Genomic DNA, 17,403 nt, shown 5'->3' on the forward strand with positions numbered 1-17,403 from the left:
CAGCCATAATGATTCTCAGATATCTAAAATCCTCTCCTGGAAAGGGGTTACTGTTCAGGAAAGGTGGAACTCTGGAGATAGTAGCCTATTCTGATGCCGACTATGCTGGATCTGTAGTAGATAGAAAGTCTACCACAGGATTCTGTGTGTTTTTGGGAGACAACTTGATTTCATGGAGAAGTAAGAAACAAAATGTGGTTTCCAGGTCGAGTGCAGAATCAGAATATCGGGCTATGGCCCAAACAGCAGCTGAATTGATATGGGTTCGCACTGTTCTTAATGATCTCCAGGTGAAGGTTTCCTCTCTAATGACCATGATGTGCGACAACAAAGCGGCAACATATATAGCAAATAATCTTGTCTTTCATGAGAGAACAAAGCACATTGAGGTTGATTGCCACTATATAAGAGATATGATTCAAGCTGGTCATATCACTACAAAATACCTAAAGTCTGAAGACCAAGTTGCAGATATGTTTACAAAGCCTCTTGCTAGGCCAAATTTCTCCAGATGTTGTGACAAGCTGAGCATGATAGATATCTATGCTCCAGCTTGAGGGGGAGTGTTGAGAATAGGTGGTTTTTAGGTTAAGTTCTCCTAAGTTAGAGGTTTTCTGAAATATTATTTTCATAAGGACTTAGATGTAATTTTTCTGTTTTGCCTCTCTCTATTTAATATAGAGAAAAGCCCTAATCTTAATTAACGAGTTCTATTGTGCAGCCGTCTCTCTCTCTCTCTCTCTCTCTCTCTCTCTCTCTCTCTCTCTCTCTCTCTCTCTCTCTCTCTCTACACTCACAGGTGGTTGTACACCCCCATCTCATTCTATACTCACATTCATGAGTACCATAATCATAACAATAATAGTTACATAACCTTCTTAGAAATAACATTCCAACCTGTTCTTGACACCTATATATAGGTGTGCATATGTTCCAAGATTTCTCTTTATTCATATCAAGACTTATATCATACACAGTATTTATAAAAATTTGGAACATATTTCCATTAAATCTGATTCATAACAGTCAAGTGAGATCATACACCTCCATGGCAAACATAAGTAACATATTGAAAACCAACCCTTCCCTTCAATCCTATAACAAGAGTTTAATTTCTATTTGGCACTGAAACACAATTCCATTTGTCTTAATTCAAGATAGGATAGCCTGTTATCTATTTTTACATAGATGCAGTTTCAATTGAAATCTGCCCGCTGAAGATGGAAAATAGTTTCCTTACGAGTAACAATACTAACAGTTCATTAATCAAAGCCTAATGTATCACATAGAAACACTTGAACTGGGAAAATATCAAATCAACATAGGCACTAATAGTTCATTATCAAAACATACACAACAACACTTTGGATGGATATCAAAGGCATTGATGGTACATGGTTCAACTAATAGCAAACCTGAATTTAACCCATCTAATATATATGTTTTTACAAAAAGAATGCATACAACAGACTCGGGTCAGCCATGTCGGGTTCATAGCCCAAATCCAACTAGGGATGCAAATGGGGCAGATCAGGGATGGAGGTTTGCAATCTGTTGTCTATTTTAAATCTCCATCCCTATTATCAACAGCAACTTCAGATTCCAAACAGTCCTTAAGTATTCGGTTTCAAGAATACAAGCACTCAAGTTCAGATAACCCTATTTCAGGTGAATAACAGTATCAAGACTTACTTTCAGAACATAGATTGATAAAATTCAATCATGTCCATAGAACACAGCATACCTAAACCGAGATTAAAATAAAATCAGCCCCTATGGATTTAACACACACAGCATATCTAAACCAAGATTTAACATAGAATCAGCCCCTGTGGATTTAACACACACAGCATATCTAATATCAGGTTCAGATGAATATTTAGCACCCATTTATCTGGCTGATTAATATAACAAGAGAGCATACAAATACAAACTTGATTAGAAATCAAGTTTGATACGAGTAGTTAACACATAAGTATCCAGACTTAGTGTCGATCAATAACAACACAGGTATGAATAGATAACAGGGCACTCAAATGTCTAAGTTCTGACTGAATATCTGCCAATGATAGTACCGCGGTAGCTATTTTGATAAAAAGGAACCCAAGTCTATTAACGAATGCTATAACATAAAGATTCACTTTATTGTCAGATAGAAAAGAAAACACTAAAATAACGAGTAGCAACAACTCTATTAATGGATATCAACGACCCAAGGATTTAAAGATTTACATAGTGGGTATCTGCAAACCCTAATATGAACATTTTACAAGAAATAGACTTAAAAGATTCAGCTAACAGAAATTTAACCATTTAAGTTATATTCTGTCAACCCACTACCAACTAGGGTTATAAAAAAAATCATTCACGAACCTCCAGCTTCAGGTTTCGCCTTTCGTTTTCTCATCCTATGCATATTCACGATGAAGAAACCCCATGCCCTAAGTGGTATACCTAAACAGAATTTAAAACAACCTAGATTCGGGTTATCGGTTCCAAGATCGAAAACCCCCAAATCAAATTTTGTTGTATTTTGATCATAGCAGCCGAATCCCCCTTTCAGTAAATGAATGTGGACCTAAACCAAGACCACGATTCCAAACCCAAGAACAAAATCCCACGAATACGATGCCCAATTTGAAATTTGAAATCTATTTAAACCAAAACTGTGTCTCAGCAAAGAGGAAACCGATTCCTTTTGAAAAACTATAAAAACACAGAAAAACAATTACAAAGAACACAGGTAATCCCTGCATTACGCAAACAGGGTTCCCATGGACCCTCATCTCAAAGGATTTCACGAGATCGAACCCACATTCGATCCCTCGCCTAGATTCTAGAGAAGCATCGTACCTTATTGTAGATTTCTCGTTGGCTTTCCGACGATCGAAGGCTGGTGACGCGAAGGCAGGGACGCGGCCGACGTTCCTTGCTGCTGCCATGACAGGAGGTACTCGTTGCAGTCGATGATGGCTGCTGGTTGCCGCAGCTCGCCGGCGACCTCCTTTCCTCCGGCGCGCGCACACAGACAGGGAGAGAAGGGGGAGAGAGATCCACTGAGTGAAGAGGGAAAAACCCCTCTCCACTCCTCCTTTTATCGGCCCACCGAACCCTTTTCGCGAGTTGCAGGGTTGGTTACGCCCTGCGTAACCCCCCCTCCCCCTTCTGTTTCAGATTCTTGAAAACAAGAATCGTGCCCTAAGCACGATTCTGTTTTACGCCCCCCCCCCCCCCCCCCCCCTTAATAAGTGAAATCGGGTCCGGGTCCGAGCCCGTGACCCGCAACGCTGGGTCCATTTTAATAATGGACCCGGTTTCGCCTACGAGTGACGGATCCTCAGTTGGATCCGTGGATCCAACTATGGGTCCGACCCTATATACTAAAGTTTATTTATTTTTTTCTTCTAATAAATACTATTAATTATTTATTTAAATATTATAAGTATAGTTTTAATACCCCATTGTGGGTTATTTACGCATTCTTTTATGGATCCGGTAATGGATCCGAGGCCCAAATTTAGGAAAACACCCGTTATTTTCCAATAAACTTAAATAATTAGTTGTCAAAAATTGAGGTTATTACAATATATATATATATATAGAGAGAGAGAGAAGGTGGGTTGGGGGAGTAGTATGCACCTGCAGCTGAGTGTGAACATGCTCCTGCTTGGATTCCTAAAAAAACATGATTCAATAAGGAAAACAGACAATGTTAGGAATATCTTCAACTCAAATGAATTCAAACAAAGTAGCTCCATTTTAATTTGTGCAGACCTGCTCCTGTAGTGCTGCTCTTAATTGAGACACCAGGGCTTCTCTTGTGGCTTTTACTGTTTGAAGTTGATCAATACATTGTTTCAGAACAACTTCCTGCTCTTGCAGCTCATTCGCCAAAGAAGACTTCTGCTGCTCTCCTGCTTAATAATGTTCACAAAACAAAAAGAATGACCACAAATTAACCTAACAGTTCTAACAAGCAGGTACAATAATGACTCAGTTCTTTACACGTGCAACCATCCAACTAGCACCAAGCTTCAAAGGAAAAAGAATAAGTTCAGCTCCCTTCCTCATGAGTCATGACATACAAGCAACATAAACCAAGGAAACAAGTAATTGAATGCATGGATACAAATCAGGGTTTTCTTGGGCATAATCTTTTCTTTTTTAAGGCCATTTAGTCTTCTCTTAGATTAATATCAAACTCAAACATGTAAGTTAAGTCAATGGATTCTTATATACTGCAATGAACACAAAGGATCAACACATCTTCTGTAGCCGATCCATAAAAAAATTCTTCAATAAAATGTCCTCATGAAAACCATCACTCACTTCCTTGACTAATCTCATCTTTCTCCAGTGCAACTACATCCAGATTTTTCTTGTTTATTACAGTTTCTCATCCTAATAAGAATAACCTTTTTGTTCATGGTTGACAAATATTTATGGACATTCATTATTTATTGTTTATAGTCAATAAAAATAACGAACCCGAAGAGGAGAAGCATACCACCAGGATACAAGAAAAAAAATGACCATAAAGAGGAAAAAGAAAGAGCATATAAGGACAGAAAAAGTTGATGCAAGATACTATGACCATCTACAACATTGATATTTTTTATTTTTTGGGGATTTTCTATTTAGCTTAAAGGCCTTCAGTATGAGAAGCTACAGTCCGTCACACCATCAAAACAAGTCTTCATTATTATCATATTATGAATACTAAATTCAAGAAATAATATTTCAGACGGAAGTGAGTTTTAAACTTAAAAAAAGAAAGGCCGGAATGTAAATTAATATTTTTTCAGTATGAACAGCATATTAGCATCTTCTAAGATCCAAAAAAATGAGCATACCGAGAGGAAAGGCAATTTCAATATCTTTCTCCATTTTTGCAACGTGTCTGATGGCAACCTTACACTTGTTCAAAGCCATGTCTTCATAAGAGTGTTCACTATGCACAGATTGAAATGCAGATACTATCTTTTCAGGCATGCCTCCTACAGATAATTTCTGCATTTATCATTATGAATTGCAGGAGTGTCATATACATGTGAACTGAAACATAAAAAGGGCACAAGAACAGTTCATGAACTTACAGCTTTGATAGAATGTGGATCTCTCCTTACAATTCGTACAGATCTTGAACTCCTTCGGCTGCCCTCCAAAGGTGGAGGTGGCTCAGAACCCAGCATGTCTTCTTTAAGGCTCCGCGTACGAGATCCAAAAACTTTTCTTTCTTCCCATATATCAACCTACACATGCATCAATTGCCTGATTTAGATCAACATGATTAAGAGTTTCAACACGCCAGGCTACATGCTCAACTTTGACGAACTAATTAATCTGTAGCAGGCTATCAGTCTTGATGAGAGAATTCTGTATACTCACAAATATTTTGTAGTAAATTTCACTTTCTCATCACCTCTTTCACTTGATTCAAGTTAATAATGGAATAGTGATTAAGGCCAAAATATTATTTGACGAGGAATTGGTCACAATTTTGAGAATTCTTTTTAAAAGTTTATGACTAAGGGTGTCAACGGGTCGGACCTGGTTTGGATCCAGGTGGGTTCGAACCCGGATCTGACTTTGAGGTGCTGGTACCAGGTCCGGATTTGGATCCAATCAAACCGACCATAAGAAAAAAAATAACAAGGACCTATAAGGATTGCATGAACCAGACACATACCATACCCAGTAAAATAATAATCTTTATCTTTTTTAAATTGAAAAATTGCAGATCTTAAACCTGGGTCTGGTATGAAATTTTACAAACCATAGCCAGCTCCATATACTAATTGGACCCTTTGGGTCCAACCCAGATTCTAATTGGACCTAGTTCCTTATCACAAAATCCTGACCCTATAGGGTTTGGTACGGGTCAGGGCCGGGTCAAACCCGACCCATTGGCACCCTATTTAAGATTGATAAAAAGGGGAATATTTATTATTGAACCGGTTTGTTTGTCTACCAAATGGGATGGAATTTCGATTATGTATCAAACCATAGTTATTTCATTGACCCTAGGTCTCCCCATATCATCATGTGGCTTATGTTCTTCATGTAGCACTCCGACCGAATGACTATGAAATTATGTCTATTACAGGTAACGTAGAAGACGTCTCTATTTTTTCCCCGAGGGATCTTGGGCATATCACTCAATTAATGAAAGAAAATGAGAGTCTCTAACAAAGTCCACCAAATCACCAAAGTGGACACACAAAAGAGCCACAAAAGAGTTCACTCTCATAACCCACAAAAGGGCACACAAAAAGGCTCACAAAATATAAAAATAATATTTTATTGATGTTCAAAATATGAAAAAAGCATTACAATGAGAGAGGGGTTCACCCCTATTTATATACAACATGGGAACCACAATAGAGCCATTGGACCAGTTCCAATGTCTCTAAAGTTGACTAGTTCAAAAAGAACTAAAAAGAAAAAGAAAAGAAATTATAGTTACAATAATAACTATATATATACACTAACGCCCCCCCTTCAAACTTACGACTGGACAGTTGAAAGTTTGCCTAAGAGAAAGTGAAATCTAAGAGCAACGAGAGGTTTGGTGAAGAAATCTGCCAACTGATATTCTGAGGTAACATATGGCAAATCGATAGTGTCATGTAGATACTCTTCTCTTACATGGTGACAGTCCATCTCAATATATTTGGTACGCTTATGAAAGGTTCAGTTGCTGGCAATATAGATAAAACTTTTGTTGTCATAAGACATTCGTGAGGCTCCTTTTTATATGAACTCCCATATTAGCCAACAATCTTATGAGCTAAACCACCTCCATAGTGGTTGTAACCATGACTCAGTATTCAGCTTCAGTCGAAGAGATAAACCTTCTACTATTTCTTACACTGCCATGAAATCAATAATTTACCTAAAAAACCACAAAAACCCGTGGTTGAGTGTTTGTTATTGAGGTTACCTCCCCAGTCAGCATCAGTATAAGCAATTAAATCTAATATGAAAAAAGTAGATAAGAAAATACCTCGATAAATAAAAGTCTTAATATATCTAATAATACGCAAGACAACTCCCATGTGAACAAAAATGAAAGCATGCTAAAATTGACTGGTTGTGTGAACTGCATGCGCTATATCAGGCCTCGTAATTGAAACATAAGAAAGTGCTTCGATAAGTTGTTTGTGCGAAGTCATATTTTCAAGTGATTTTCCATCATCAATTCTCATCTTAGCATTGACAACCTCAGGAATGTCAACCTTCTTATCATCTGAAATTTCAAACTCGAAAACAATATATAGAGCAAATTTAGACTGAGTCAATAAATAGCCTATAGGAGAATAAGCAACTTCAATTCCAAAAAAATATTTAAAAAAACTCAAATCAGTCATTTCAAAATGTTTCTTAAGGAGTTTCTTAATGTTTTCAACTCTCTGTTTGTCTCATCCAGTGATGATCATGTCATTCACGTAGAGAAGAAGAAAAATAATACTTCAATCAGAAATTTTAACAAACAATGTTATATCAGTGAAACAAGATTGAAATTCAATATCAAACATAACTTGACTAAACCCTTTATACCAAGTTTTTTGTGCTTGTTTAAGATCATAAAGAGCTTTATCCAAACGAAGAGTTTTTCTTTCATGAATAGTTATACCAAGTGGTGCTTCCATATAAACTTCTTCAACCAAGTTCCCATTAAGAAATGCATTATTAACGTTCATCTGATATATAGGTCATCTTTTAACAGGGGCTAGGGCTACTAAGGTTCTAACTATAGTCATCCTAGAAACTGGAGCAAAGGTTTCTTCAAAATCTATGCCATATTCTTGTGAGTATTCCTTGGCAACTAATTTGACTTTGTATTTTTCAAGAGTTCCATCACTCTTGGTTTTCACCTTATAAGTTTCTTTCCTTGAGGAATGTCTTGAATAGTCCAAGTATTGGCTCTTTTTAAAACTTCTAGCTCTACTCTCATGGTTTCTACCCCATTCAGAGTGTTCACTTATTTGAGCATAGGTCGAGGGTTCTATATATGAATGTATTAATGCAATGTAGGATTGAAACTTAGGTGAAAAAGAGTCATAAGACACAATTTTTAGGGGGTTTTGAGACTCTAGATGACCTGCTAGTTTGTATTTTCGAGATTTCAATATCAAATATCTTTCAAGTGCACATGGATGTTTAGAATCCTAGAATATTGTATACAATTTTGGTCCTTACATGATTGATGTAAAACCCTTTAAAAAAAAAACGTCGAACATGTGCCGATGTTGGTCCTTCGTGTCGGACCCGGATTCGAGCCCGACCCGGACCCGGCTTCTCGAAGGATCGAGGGTCTGCGTCTTTAAAAGGCGTAGGCTGTCTGGCGAAGGGCAAAAGCCCTCGCCCTTTTCTCTCTCCTCACTACCTCCCGTCGTCTCCCATCCTCCGAGACGCCGTCGGCCACCTTCGAGCTCCACCACCACCTTCTCCCTCTTCTCTGCTATCGTTGCTTGACCCCATTGCCATCTCTCTCTTCTACGTTTTTCAGTGATGTCAGAGCTATCACCATTGACCTCCTCCTCAGGTAATCTCTCTCCCTTATTCTTCTAGTCGTCATCTAGCTGGCAGGGGGCAGAGCTCCTGCCGTTGTCTCTTGTCGGCAGGGCGACTCTACCCACTGTCTCTCTTTTCGTCAGGGCGACAGGGGGCAGAACCCCCTGCCTTTCTTTTCACTCGGCCGGCAGGGGGGCTCTGCCCCCTGCAGCTGTTTTCTTTTCGACAGGGGGCAGAGCCCCTACCTTTGTTTTCTCCGGCTGGCAGGGGGCTTCGCCCCCTGCCACTGTCTCTTCTTGTCAGGCAGGGGAGGGGCGGAGCCCCTTGCCTGTCTTTTTCTTTTCGTCCTGAGGGTGCATTAGAGGGACTGGGCCCCTCCTTGTCGCCCTGTTCTTGCGAGGAAAGGGCCGAGCCCTCCCTGTTTCCCCCTGTTGCAAGGGAGGGCTGGGTCCCTCTCCCTTTTCTTTCTGCTTTGCCTGGCAGACAAGGGCTCGACCCCTGTCTCTGTTTTTCTTGCAGGCTGAGACGGAACCCCTGCCTCTGCACCTTCCGCAGGGCTGGCATGGGGCCGAGCCTCCTAACCCTCTTTGTTGTTCGAGCATGCAGGGAGCAAGGCTCCCTGCCTCTGCTTGCCGGTTGTAGTCAGCAAGGCCCTAATAGGGGGGCCTTTGCTGTTCCAGCAGGCAGGGAACCTAGGGCTCCCTGCCTTTGTTGTTCTTTTGCAGGGAGCTAAGCTCCCTGCCTACTCTCGCATCAAGGTCCAGTACTACTGCAGGACTTATCGGGTCCGCTTCTTGTTTTTATTTTTGCATACTAACCTTTTTACGCTTGCAGGTTGCACGGCGGAGCACGCTCGCGCCCCGTGGCCCGAGCATGTGCGAACTTACGCTCGCAAGCATACGAGATCTCGCAACCCCTCAAGGTAGGGGAATGTTGCGTGAAAGGACAATGAATGGACGAATGCTAAAATAAGAAAAGATAATTAAAAATAGAAGGAAAAGAGACAATTATATGTGTATACGTATATATGTATGTCTTTTAACTCAAGGACGCGATTTCGCGATTCTTGTCCTCTTTACTTTTCCTGCACTTTTCTTTCCTGTTGTCGTCGTGCTTTATATGCCCAGGCTTTTAATTTCTGTCTTTACTTTTTTTGTAATTTCCTTTTTGTTGCCCCGCACTTTATGCATCATGGCTATTTACTTTTCGTTTTATTTTGGTACTTTCCTTTCTGTTGCCCCGCGCTTTATGCGTCATGGCTATTTACTTCCCGCTTTTATTTTGGTACTTTTTTTTTCTGTTGCCCCGCTTTATGCGCCATAGCTATTTACGTTCCTCTTTTATTTTGGTACTTTCCTTTCTGTTGCCCCGCGCTTTATGCGCCATGGCTATTTACTTTCCGCTTTTATTTCGGCACATTCCTTTCTGTTGCCCCGTGTTTTATGCGCCTAGGCCTTTCCTTTCATGTTTTGTTTTTCTGCACTTTACTTTTCTATTGCCGTCACATTTTATGCGCCCAGGCTTTGTTTTTGGTCTTGCTTATATTTGCGCACATGTCTTTAATTACTGTTTTACTTCTTGCTTTCGTTGTATATTGTTATTACATCCTTGCGTTGGCTACTTTTGGGCTTTGATGTGAGGATTCTGCCTCTTATGATTGCTTACAAGATAAAACTCGCAAGGTGCAAGTACATGCATACCAAGGTTCGCTCATTTCGAGGATATGCGAAATTGGGTAGTGATGCTCTAATCTTAAGAAAACATGTCCTACGGGGACTTTGGATTTTCTGAAGAATGCTTACATGATTGGACTTGTTTTGGGGTGCTTTTGAATAGCCCTTAGCTATCATCGTAGTCGTGTCCTTTGGCAGTGACGGTGTGTGGTACTACGATGAGTAGCGCGAGAGGTTGATAAACCTCATGGCGTGCAATGAGCATAATTGATTAAAGTTCACATAATAGTTATTATGCGCCTTCACAGGTAAGATGCTCGTATGGGTCTAATAGACCAGAACATGTAGAACGAGACGGCGGTTAAGAAACCCCCGTCGTGCTCGTTCGACAAGGTTCGTTAAGAGAGAGTACGGATGATACAAAACTCCGATGGAGAGACCATTAATGACAGTTATGGGCAAAAGACTCGGCTTCCTCAGTCATCGGAGTTAGGGGAAAGGGGCTACAAAAGTTAGTTCAACACTTCATCAGAAGTTGGATGCATCCTTTGAAACAAGTGGAACAAGTGACCTTTGGGGATTTACTTTCTTGGTCACTGACCATCCCCTTAGGAGCAAACTCAGTCAATCATTCGGGGTATCATAAAATACATAGCATAATAAACCCTCGAATCGATCACAGTTGTTTCTACGTTTCGTGCTTTGTGCATACCCACATGGCCAACTAATAATCAAAACTAAAATAACTTACTCACACTTCAGTTAGTTGTACACTTTGGATGGCTTAACAATTACTACACTCGGCAACTTTTTAGTTTCTTGCCAGTAGAATGAAGAATTTATTGGTACTTGCATGCAGTGTGAGCCCATCAATGAATGCTTGTCTTATTCAGTTGTTTTATTTGACTACGTGGTTGAGTTAGTTACTCCACCTTGAGAATCAATTGGATTGCTTATTCTGCTTGTCTTAGCACATTGTTCTTCACTGCTCTTGTGTTTAGCTACTTGTTTTAATTGGATCTTGCTTGCGATACTCGACAGCATGTATGGCTAGCTCTGCTAGTTTAGTTTCTCTTGTTTAGTTTAGTAATTATCTTGCTTATTTTCCGTCTTTGTTCCTTCTTGTCTTTTGCACCCCTACTAGTTTTTCGCAAAACTGACCCATTTCATGGGCAGGTGACGAACAGGTTACTGCAATAGGCGATGGCACGATGATGCTCTTTCCCTGATGTTGTGCTCATGAAGACATTTAGGTAAAAAATTGGTATAAGAATATCTTTCAAAGTCGCTTTTGACTAAACCTTGAATGATTAAAACTGTATTACTAAATCCTTTTTTGGTTTTAGTAAATATAATGAGTTGCAAATCAGTTGTATAAATTTTCAATTATTAAAACTGCATTCTGAATCCATTGGTTTTCAATATTTATACGGATTTCAAAAAGGGTTTTTTACGTTGTAATGCGGCCAAGGTCTATTTCAAACATCACTTTCCACTTAATTACTATTTAAAAACTCTGATAAACGAAGGATTACAAAACTTTCAAACTTTTCATCAAAAGTTTCAAGTCCTGGATTTTGAGGCGTTACAATTGCTCTTCTCCAATCTCATCATCATGAGATTGTTCTTTACTCACCACATCATTTCTAAGCTCATGACCTTCATTAAGATCAAAATTACAATCATCATATTTTGGAATTAAATCCAACAAAAAGGAATACTTGAGTTATTTTCATAGATTTTTTAAAGACAATGAACTTTTCGTTTTCTAAGGACACATTTGTTGAAACATATAGTTTTCTAAAATCAAAACACCTATAGCCTTTTTGGTTATTTGCATAACCCATAAATACACAAAGAATATCACAATGAGAGAGTTTATCATTTTTGTTAGTAAAGACAAAACATTTACACCAAAAAACTCTCAATCTTGAATAATCAGGGATTAATTTGAAAAGTTTTTTAATTGGTGACACATTTTGCAAAAAAGAGAATAGCATTATGTGGATGAGATAGCTTCAGCCCAAAAATCTTTTGGTACTTGATTTGCTATATGGTTTTTGTTGTTTCTATAATATGCCTATACTTCCTTTAGGCCAAACTATTTTGTCGTGGAGTGTAAGAACAAGATTTTTGATGTGTGAAGTCATTCATGTTTAGGTAACCTTTAAATTCTTTTGATAAAAACTCTCTTCCTGAATCGGTGCAAAAGATAGAAATATCATTTTTAAATATATATTTTAACTAAATTGTAAAATATTTGAAAATATAAGAAAAATTCAAATTTATGTTTAAGAAAATAGATCCAGTATGTCTAGAACAATCATCAACAAAAATTACATAGTAAACAAATCCACCTTTAGATATCACAGGCATTGGGCCCCAAACATCTGAATGTATTAACTCAAGCGGTCTAGAAGAAACAAAAGTTCTTTCTTGAAATGGTAATATCTTTATTTTGCCAAGAATACAATCTTCACAAGTAAAGTTTTCAAAATTAATTTTTTTTTCTAAACTTGAAAAATACTGAATTTTAGATATGTTAGGATGACCAAGCCTTTTATGCTACAAATTCAAATCTAATTTCTGAAAATTACAATAAAAAGTATTTTTGAAAATTTCCAAAAAATCTATATAGTACAAGCCTCCTTATCTATGGCCTTCCCCAATCAGCTTTTCTAACTGACAATCTTGCACCCAACAACCATTAGAGGAGAAGAAAACATTATATCTATGGTCAGATATTCGAGAAAATCACAAAAGATTTAAATTAAATTTAGAAATATGTCTAATCTTTTGAATATATATTTTTTTTAACTTTGAAATATTTTCGAAATTTCTTATTCCTTTCATCTCAATAGATGTTTCATCATCAGTAAACACATTTGACCCACTTGAGTTATGACATTCAGATAAAATATCACCATTTGTTGTCATATGAAATGAGGCACCTGAGTCAAGAAGCCAAAGAGATTTACTAGGACTAGAAAAGGATGAAACGACGACTTCAGTTGATAACGACTCTCCTTTGAGTAGAGGTTGAAGAGCCTCCACTAATTGAGTCAAGGACATGTTTCAAATAGATGAATTTTTGTAGTTCTAACATTTTGACTCTCATGGAGGGCCAACCAAGGCAACCTTCTTCTCATATGTCCTTTTTAACTTAGGACAATATGTTTTGATATGATCGAGTTCATGGCAATAATGACATAATATTTTTTTTCATACTCATTGCTTTGTTTTCTATAATACTCATTGCTTTGCTTTCCATAGTGAGGTGGTTTGTAGGTACGAACATAGTTTTTTGACCTACATATGGCTAGTACCGAGTCATCATCACTCACCTTTTAACACTATTTTCTTCCATGCTTAATTCTTCAATTGTGCCCTAAATAGAAGGAACTTTCCCTCTATGAAGAAGGGTTGATTTTGTGGACTAAAATTTTGGTCTTAAACCATTCACAAATTGATAGAAATGTTCTGCATCCATTTGTTTTTTACGGAGATTTATATTCTCGGGGCAATGCCATCTTGGCTCAAGAAGAGTCAACTCTTTCCAAATATCGAATAACTCACTATAAAATTCTCTAATGCTTCTATCCTCTTGAGTCATAGTCTGAATTTTATCTTGTAAGTTGCACACGTGCAATATACTTAAGAAAAAAAATATTTTGTAAGGTATTCTCAAACTTTATTTGCATGATCAAATTTTGCAAGACTTGGGCATTTCTTGATATCAACACTACTAATGAGCAAGACATGATCTTGGTATGTTTATCATCCACTCATTCCATTTTTTCTCTTAAGTAGCAAGGGCTTTAATTCTGTCACCATCCTTAAGAGGAACTTCTTTCTCATTCTCTACCTTAGTGAGAACCTATGTCACATAGGTGTGAAATGTGCGACACAATAATTTCAAAACACTTGTGAGCAGGTGTGCGGATCTATGTAGTCAAAAGCACTAGGTGGTGCCTAGTTGGTAGACCCCTAAAAAGATTAGTCCAGGACTAGAAAGGACTAGTTGGTACCTCAACTAAAATATAAAAAAATACACAAAGTATACATAAAAATATGTTTCATTATTTTACTAATAAGATGTTTTCATTACATAAGTACAAAATTACACATGCTTTCACAAAATATATTAATATACATAACCAAAATATACATATATATAATTGTACACACACACAAATATAAATATAAAAACATTATATATATATATATATATATATATATATATATATATATATATATATTTCAATCAGTAATAGTATAATCAACAAATTATACTTTCAACCTTTCACAAAAGCACAATAACACACATATATACAAATAACATGTTACATAATTCATAATACTAAACATGCTTTTAGGACTATAGAAAAATGCATGCTTTCAATGTTTCATAGAAAAAACCCCAAAAACAAAGTAGCACACACACATATATAAATGTGATAACAAAGCATGCTTTCATGATTTCACATAACAAATCACACAAACACACACATACGCAGATATATATAATTATATATATATACAAAAAGATAACAATATATATAAGAATAATAAATAAATAAATTGTCCTTGTGCCTAGGCGGAGGCAGCTACTAGCGTCTTAGTCGTTGCCTAGCCAGCAAAATTGGTACCTTTTAAGGTACCCACCTAGGAATTGCAAAGCCTAGGCGTTTTACTTATGCCTAACCAACTAGGCGGACTAGTCGGGGCCTTTGACTACATAGGTGGGGATATATATATATAAAAACTGGACTTGGTTAGGGTTAACCAAATCTACTTTTGGACAGAAATGAACCTCAATGTCACGTCACCTAACAAAAAGCCAGTCATGACCAAGTGTCACACCGGCAGCAGTGCGGGTGAGTTGCCCTGTTAGAAAAGTCTGTGTTACATAGGTGAGGACTAATTTAGGCTCCCACTAATCCCCATAACCCCTTCCCCCAAATATAGTTCTTTATAATTGAACACCATGTCATTGTGAATGGGCTATGAGGTATCTCAATTACATAGTTAGAATAGAATCATTAAGTTTCACAGGCATAATGGTGACACTTTCTTTGTCATCCATTTTACAATGGTGGCAAAAAGAGAAATAAAGAGAATGAGTGAAAAAAGATATAGAGAAGAAGGATAAATAGAAACAAGCACGATCACTCCTCAAAAAAATATGAAGTAATGGCAACACTGATCTTAGCACCACCAATGGATCACACTAACACTTGGACTTAAATCTTCAAGTGTGTAACCATGATCCCACGCACATCAACAAGGAGCTTAGTGTTAAAATGTACTCCATATATATATATATATATATATATATATATATATATATATATATATATATATATATATATATATATATATATATATATATATATATATATATATATATATATATATTACATCAATACTCGATAGGGGTATTTTTGTAATTTCACATAGTTGTTTTAGAAAACAACTATTTTTATTTTTTGTTAAAATGTAATTTCTTTTTTTATTCTTTGTTTTTCTTTTTTTGTATTTTTTAGAAACCAAAAAAGGCTCCAACCATAGAGTCGTTGGAGCCCCCAACGGTCACAAATGTGACCGTTGGGGGCTCCCAACGACTCCATGGGAGCCCCCTTTTGGGCTCTTCTTTTGAGGCCCTTGGCCTTCCTTTTCCTTTCACTCCCTCTTGTATAAATAGGGGTGAACCCCTTGTATGCTATGTCACATGGGTGCGGGTGCGGGTGCGGGTGCGGGTGCGACACGGGTGCGGCGCAATTTCAAAAATTTTGGACACGGGGACTCGGCTATATATATATTAAAAAAAAATAAAAATATATATATATAAGACTCGGTCAAAGTTGTGCCCATTAGGGGACAGGTGATGAGTTGTGAAGGCATTCTGTACACTTTCTTCATACAGGAATAATTCACTTTTGGGCACTTCATACACTGTAATAATTCACTTTCTTCATACAGGAAAAAACCACAAAAACTTGAGTTGTGCCCATTCTGTACTTAAAACTTGAAAGTGTACAGGTTTTTTAGTTGTGATGGGTTTTTTTCCTTACAGCTGTAGCCCAGAAAATTTAAAAAAAAATTCAAAAAAAAAAATTCCAAAAAATGGACCAAAATGACCCTGGGTGCGTTGACCACACCCAGGGTCGGGTTGACCGAGTCCGAGCCGCACCCGTGTCGGTGCGTGTCGACACGGGTGCGGCGACCTTGGAGCCGAGTCCGTGTGACATAGCTTGTATGTATTCATTCTTGAGAGCTCTCTCTTTTTTTAATAAGAAGCTTTTTATATTGTTGCCTTCTTAAAGGCTTGTGTTTGTATTGTCCCTTAGCGGACTTGTGATATTGTCTCTTTTATTCATTGTTGTAAGTGCTTATAAGCACTCTTTATATTTCCGCAATATTTCATTACACTTAGAACCACCAAGCTCTGATACCATGAAAAGAAATGAGAGCCTCCAACAAAGTCAACCAAATCGCCAAAGTGGACATACAAAAGAGCCACAAAAGATCTCTCACAAAACCCACAAAAGGGCACACAAAAGAGGCTCACAAAATATAAAAATAATATTTTATTGATGTTCAAAATATGCAAGAAGCATTACAATGAGAGAGGGGGTTCACCCTATTTATATACAACATGGGAACCACAATAGAGACATTGGAGCTGGTCCAATGGCTCTAAATAGAGTCGTTGGACCAGTTCCAATGTCTCTATTGACTAGTCAACTTTATGTTGACTAGTTCAAAAAGAACTAAAAAGAAAAAGAAAAGAAACTATAGTTACAATATTAACTATATATATACATGTATATAGTACACATATATATTCATATGTATATATGTACATAATACATATACATATATTGGTATGCATATATAAATATGCACCATATATATTATATACATCTACAATATATATACGGATATATACAATTTAACAATTAAGAGTTACAAATACCATCATATGGAAAGGATAAAGAAAGTTACATTATGCTAATAATTCAAAACCAAAGAAAGCTAAAGGGTTGAAATGCCATAAGGTCTTATGGTTCTCTCCAGAAGTGTGGTAGTTATTTCAAAAAGAACAAAGCCTTCTCAACAGCAGATGTAGGATGATGACTTTGAATTATTTAAGAAATTTTGTGTTTTTGTGCTAATGAAATGGATAAGCACTTGCACCAGGTACTAAATA

General features: G+C 37.3%; 1 protein-coding gene across 4 annotated transcripts in view; it reads right to left on the minus strand.

The window, feature by feature from the left end:
* Window positions 1–17,403, minus strand: part of LOC149816632 (uncharacterized) — a 165,381-nt gene that overhangs the window by 89,573 nt on the left and 58,405 nt on the right. For 2 of the 4 annotated variants that reach the window (XM_089987355.1, XM_089987354.1), the window contains 4 exons: window positions 5,097–5,252; window positions 4,854–5,010; window positions 3,775–3,914; window positions 3,640–3,675 (listed from right to left, as the gene is read on the minus strand). In XM_089987355.1, the coding sequence (XP_089843481.1) occupies window positions 3,640–3,675; window positions 3,775–3,914; window positions 4,854–5,010; window positions 5,097–5,252 (489 nt within the window). Of the gene's footprint in view, window positions 1–3,639; window positions 3,676–3,774; window positions 3,918–4,853; window positions 5,011–5,096; window positions 5,253–17,403 lie in introns of all 4 variants that reach the window. The other 2 variants (XM_089987352.1, XM_089987353.1) reach the window with 1 other exon arrangement.

The sequence above is a fragment of the Nuphar pumila genome, chromosome 14, assembly GCF_984573655.1.
Source record: "Nuphar pumila chromosome 14, dmNupPumi1.hap1.1, whole genome shotgun sequence".
Classification (NCBI taxonomy): Eukaryota; Viridiplantae; Streptophyta; class Magnoliopsida; order Nymphaeales; family Nymphaeaceae; genus Nuphar; species Nuphar pumila.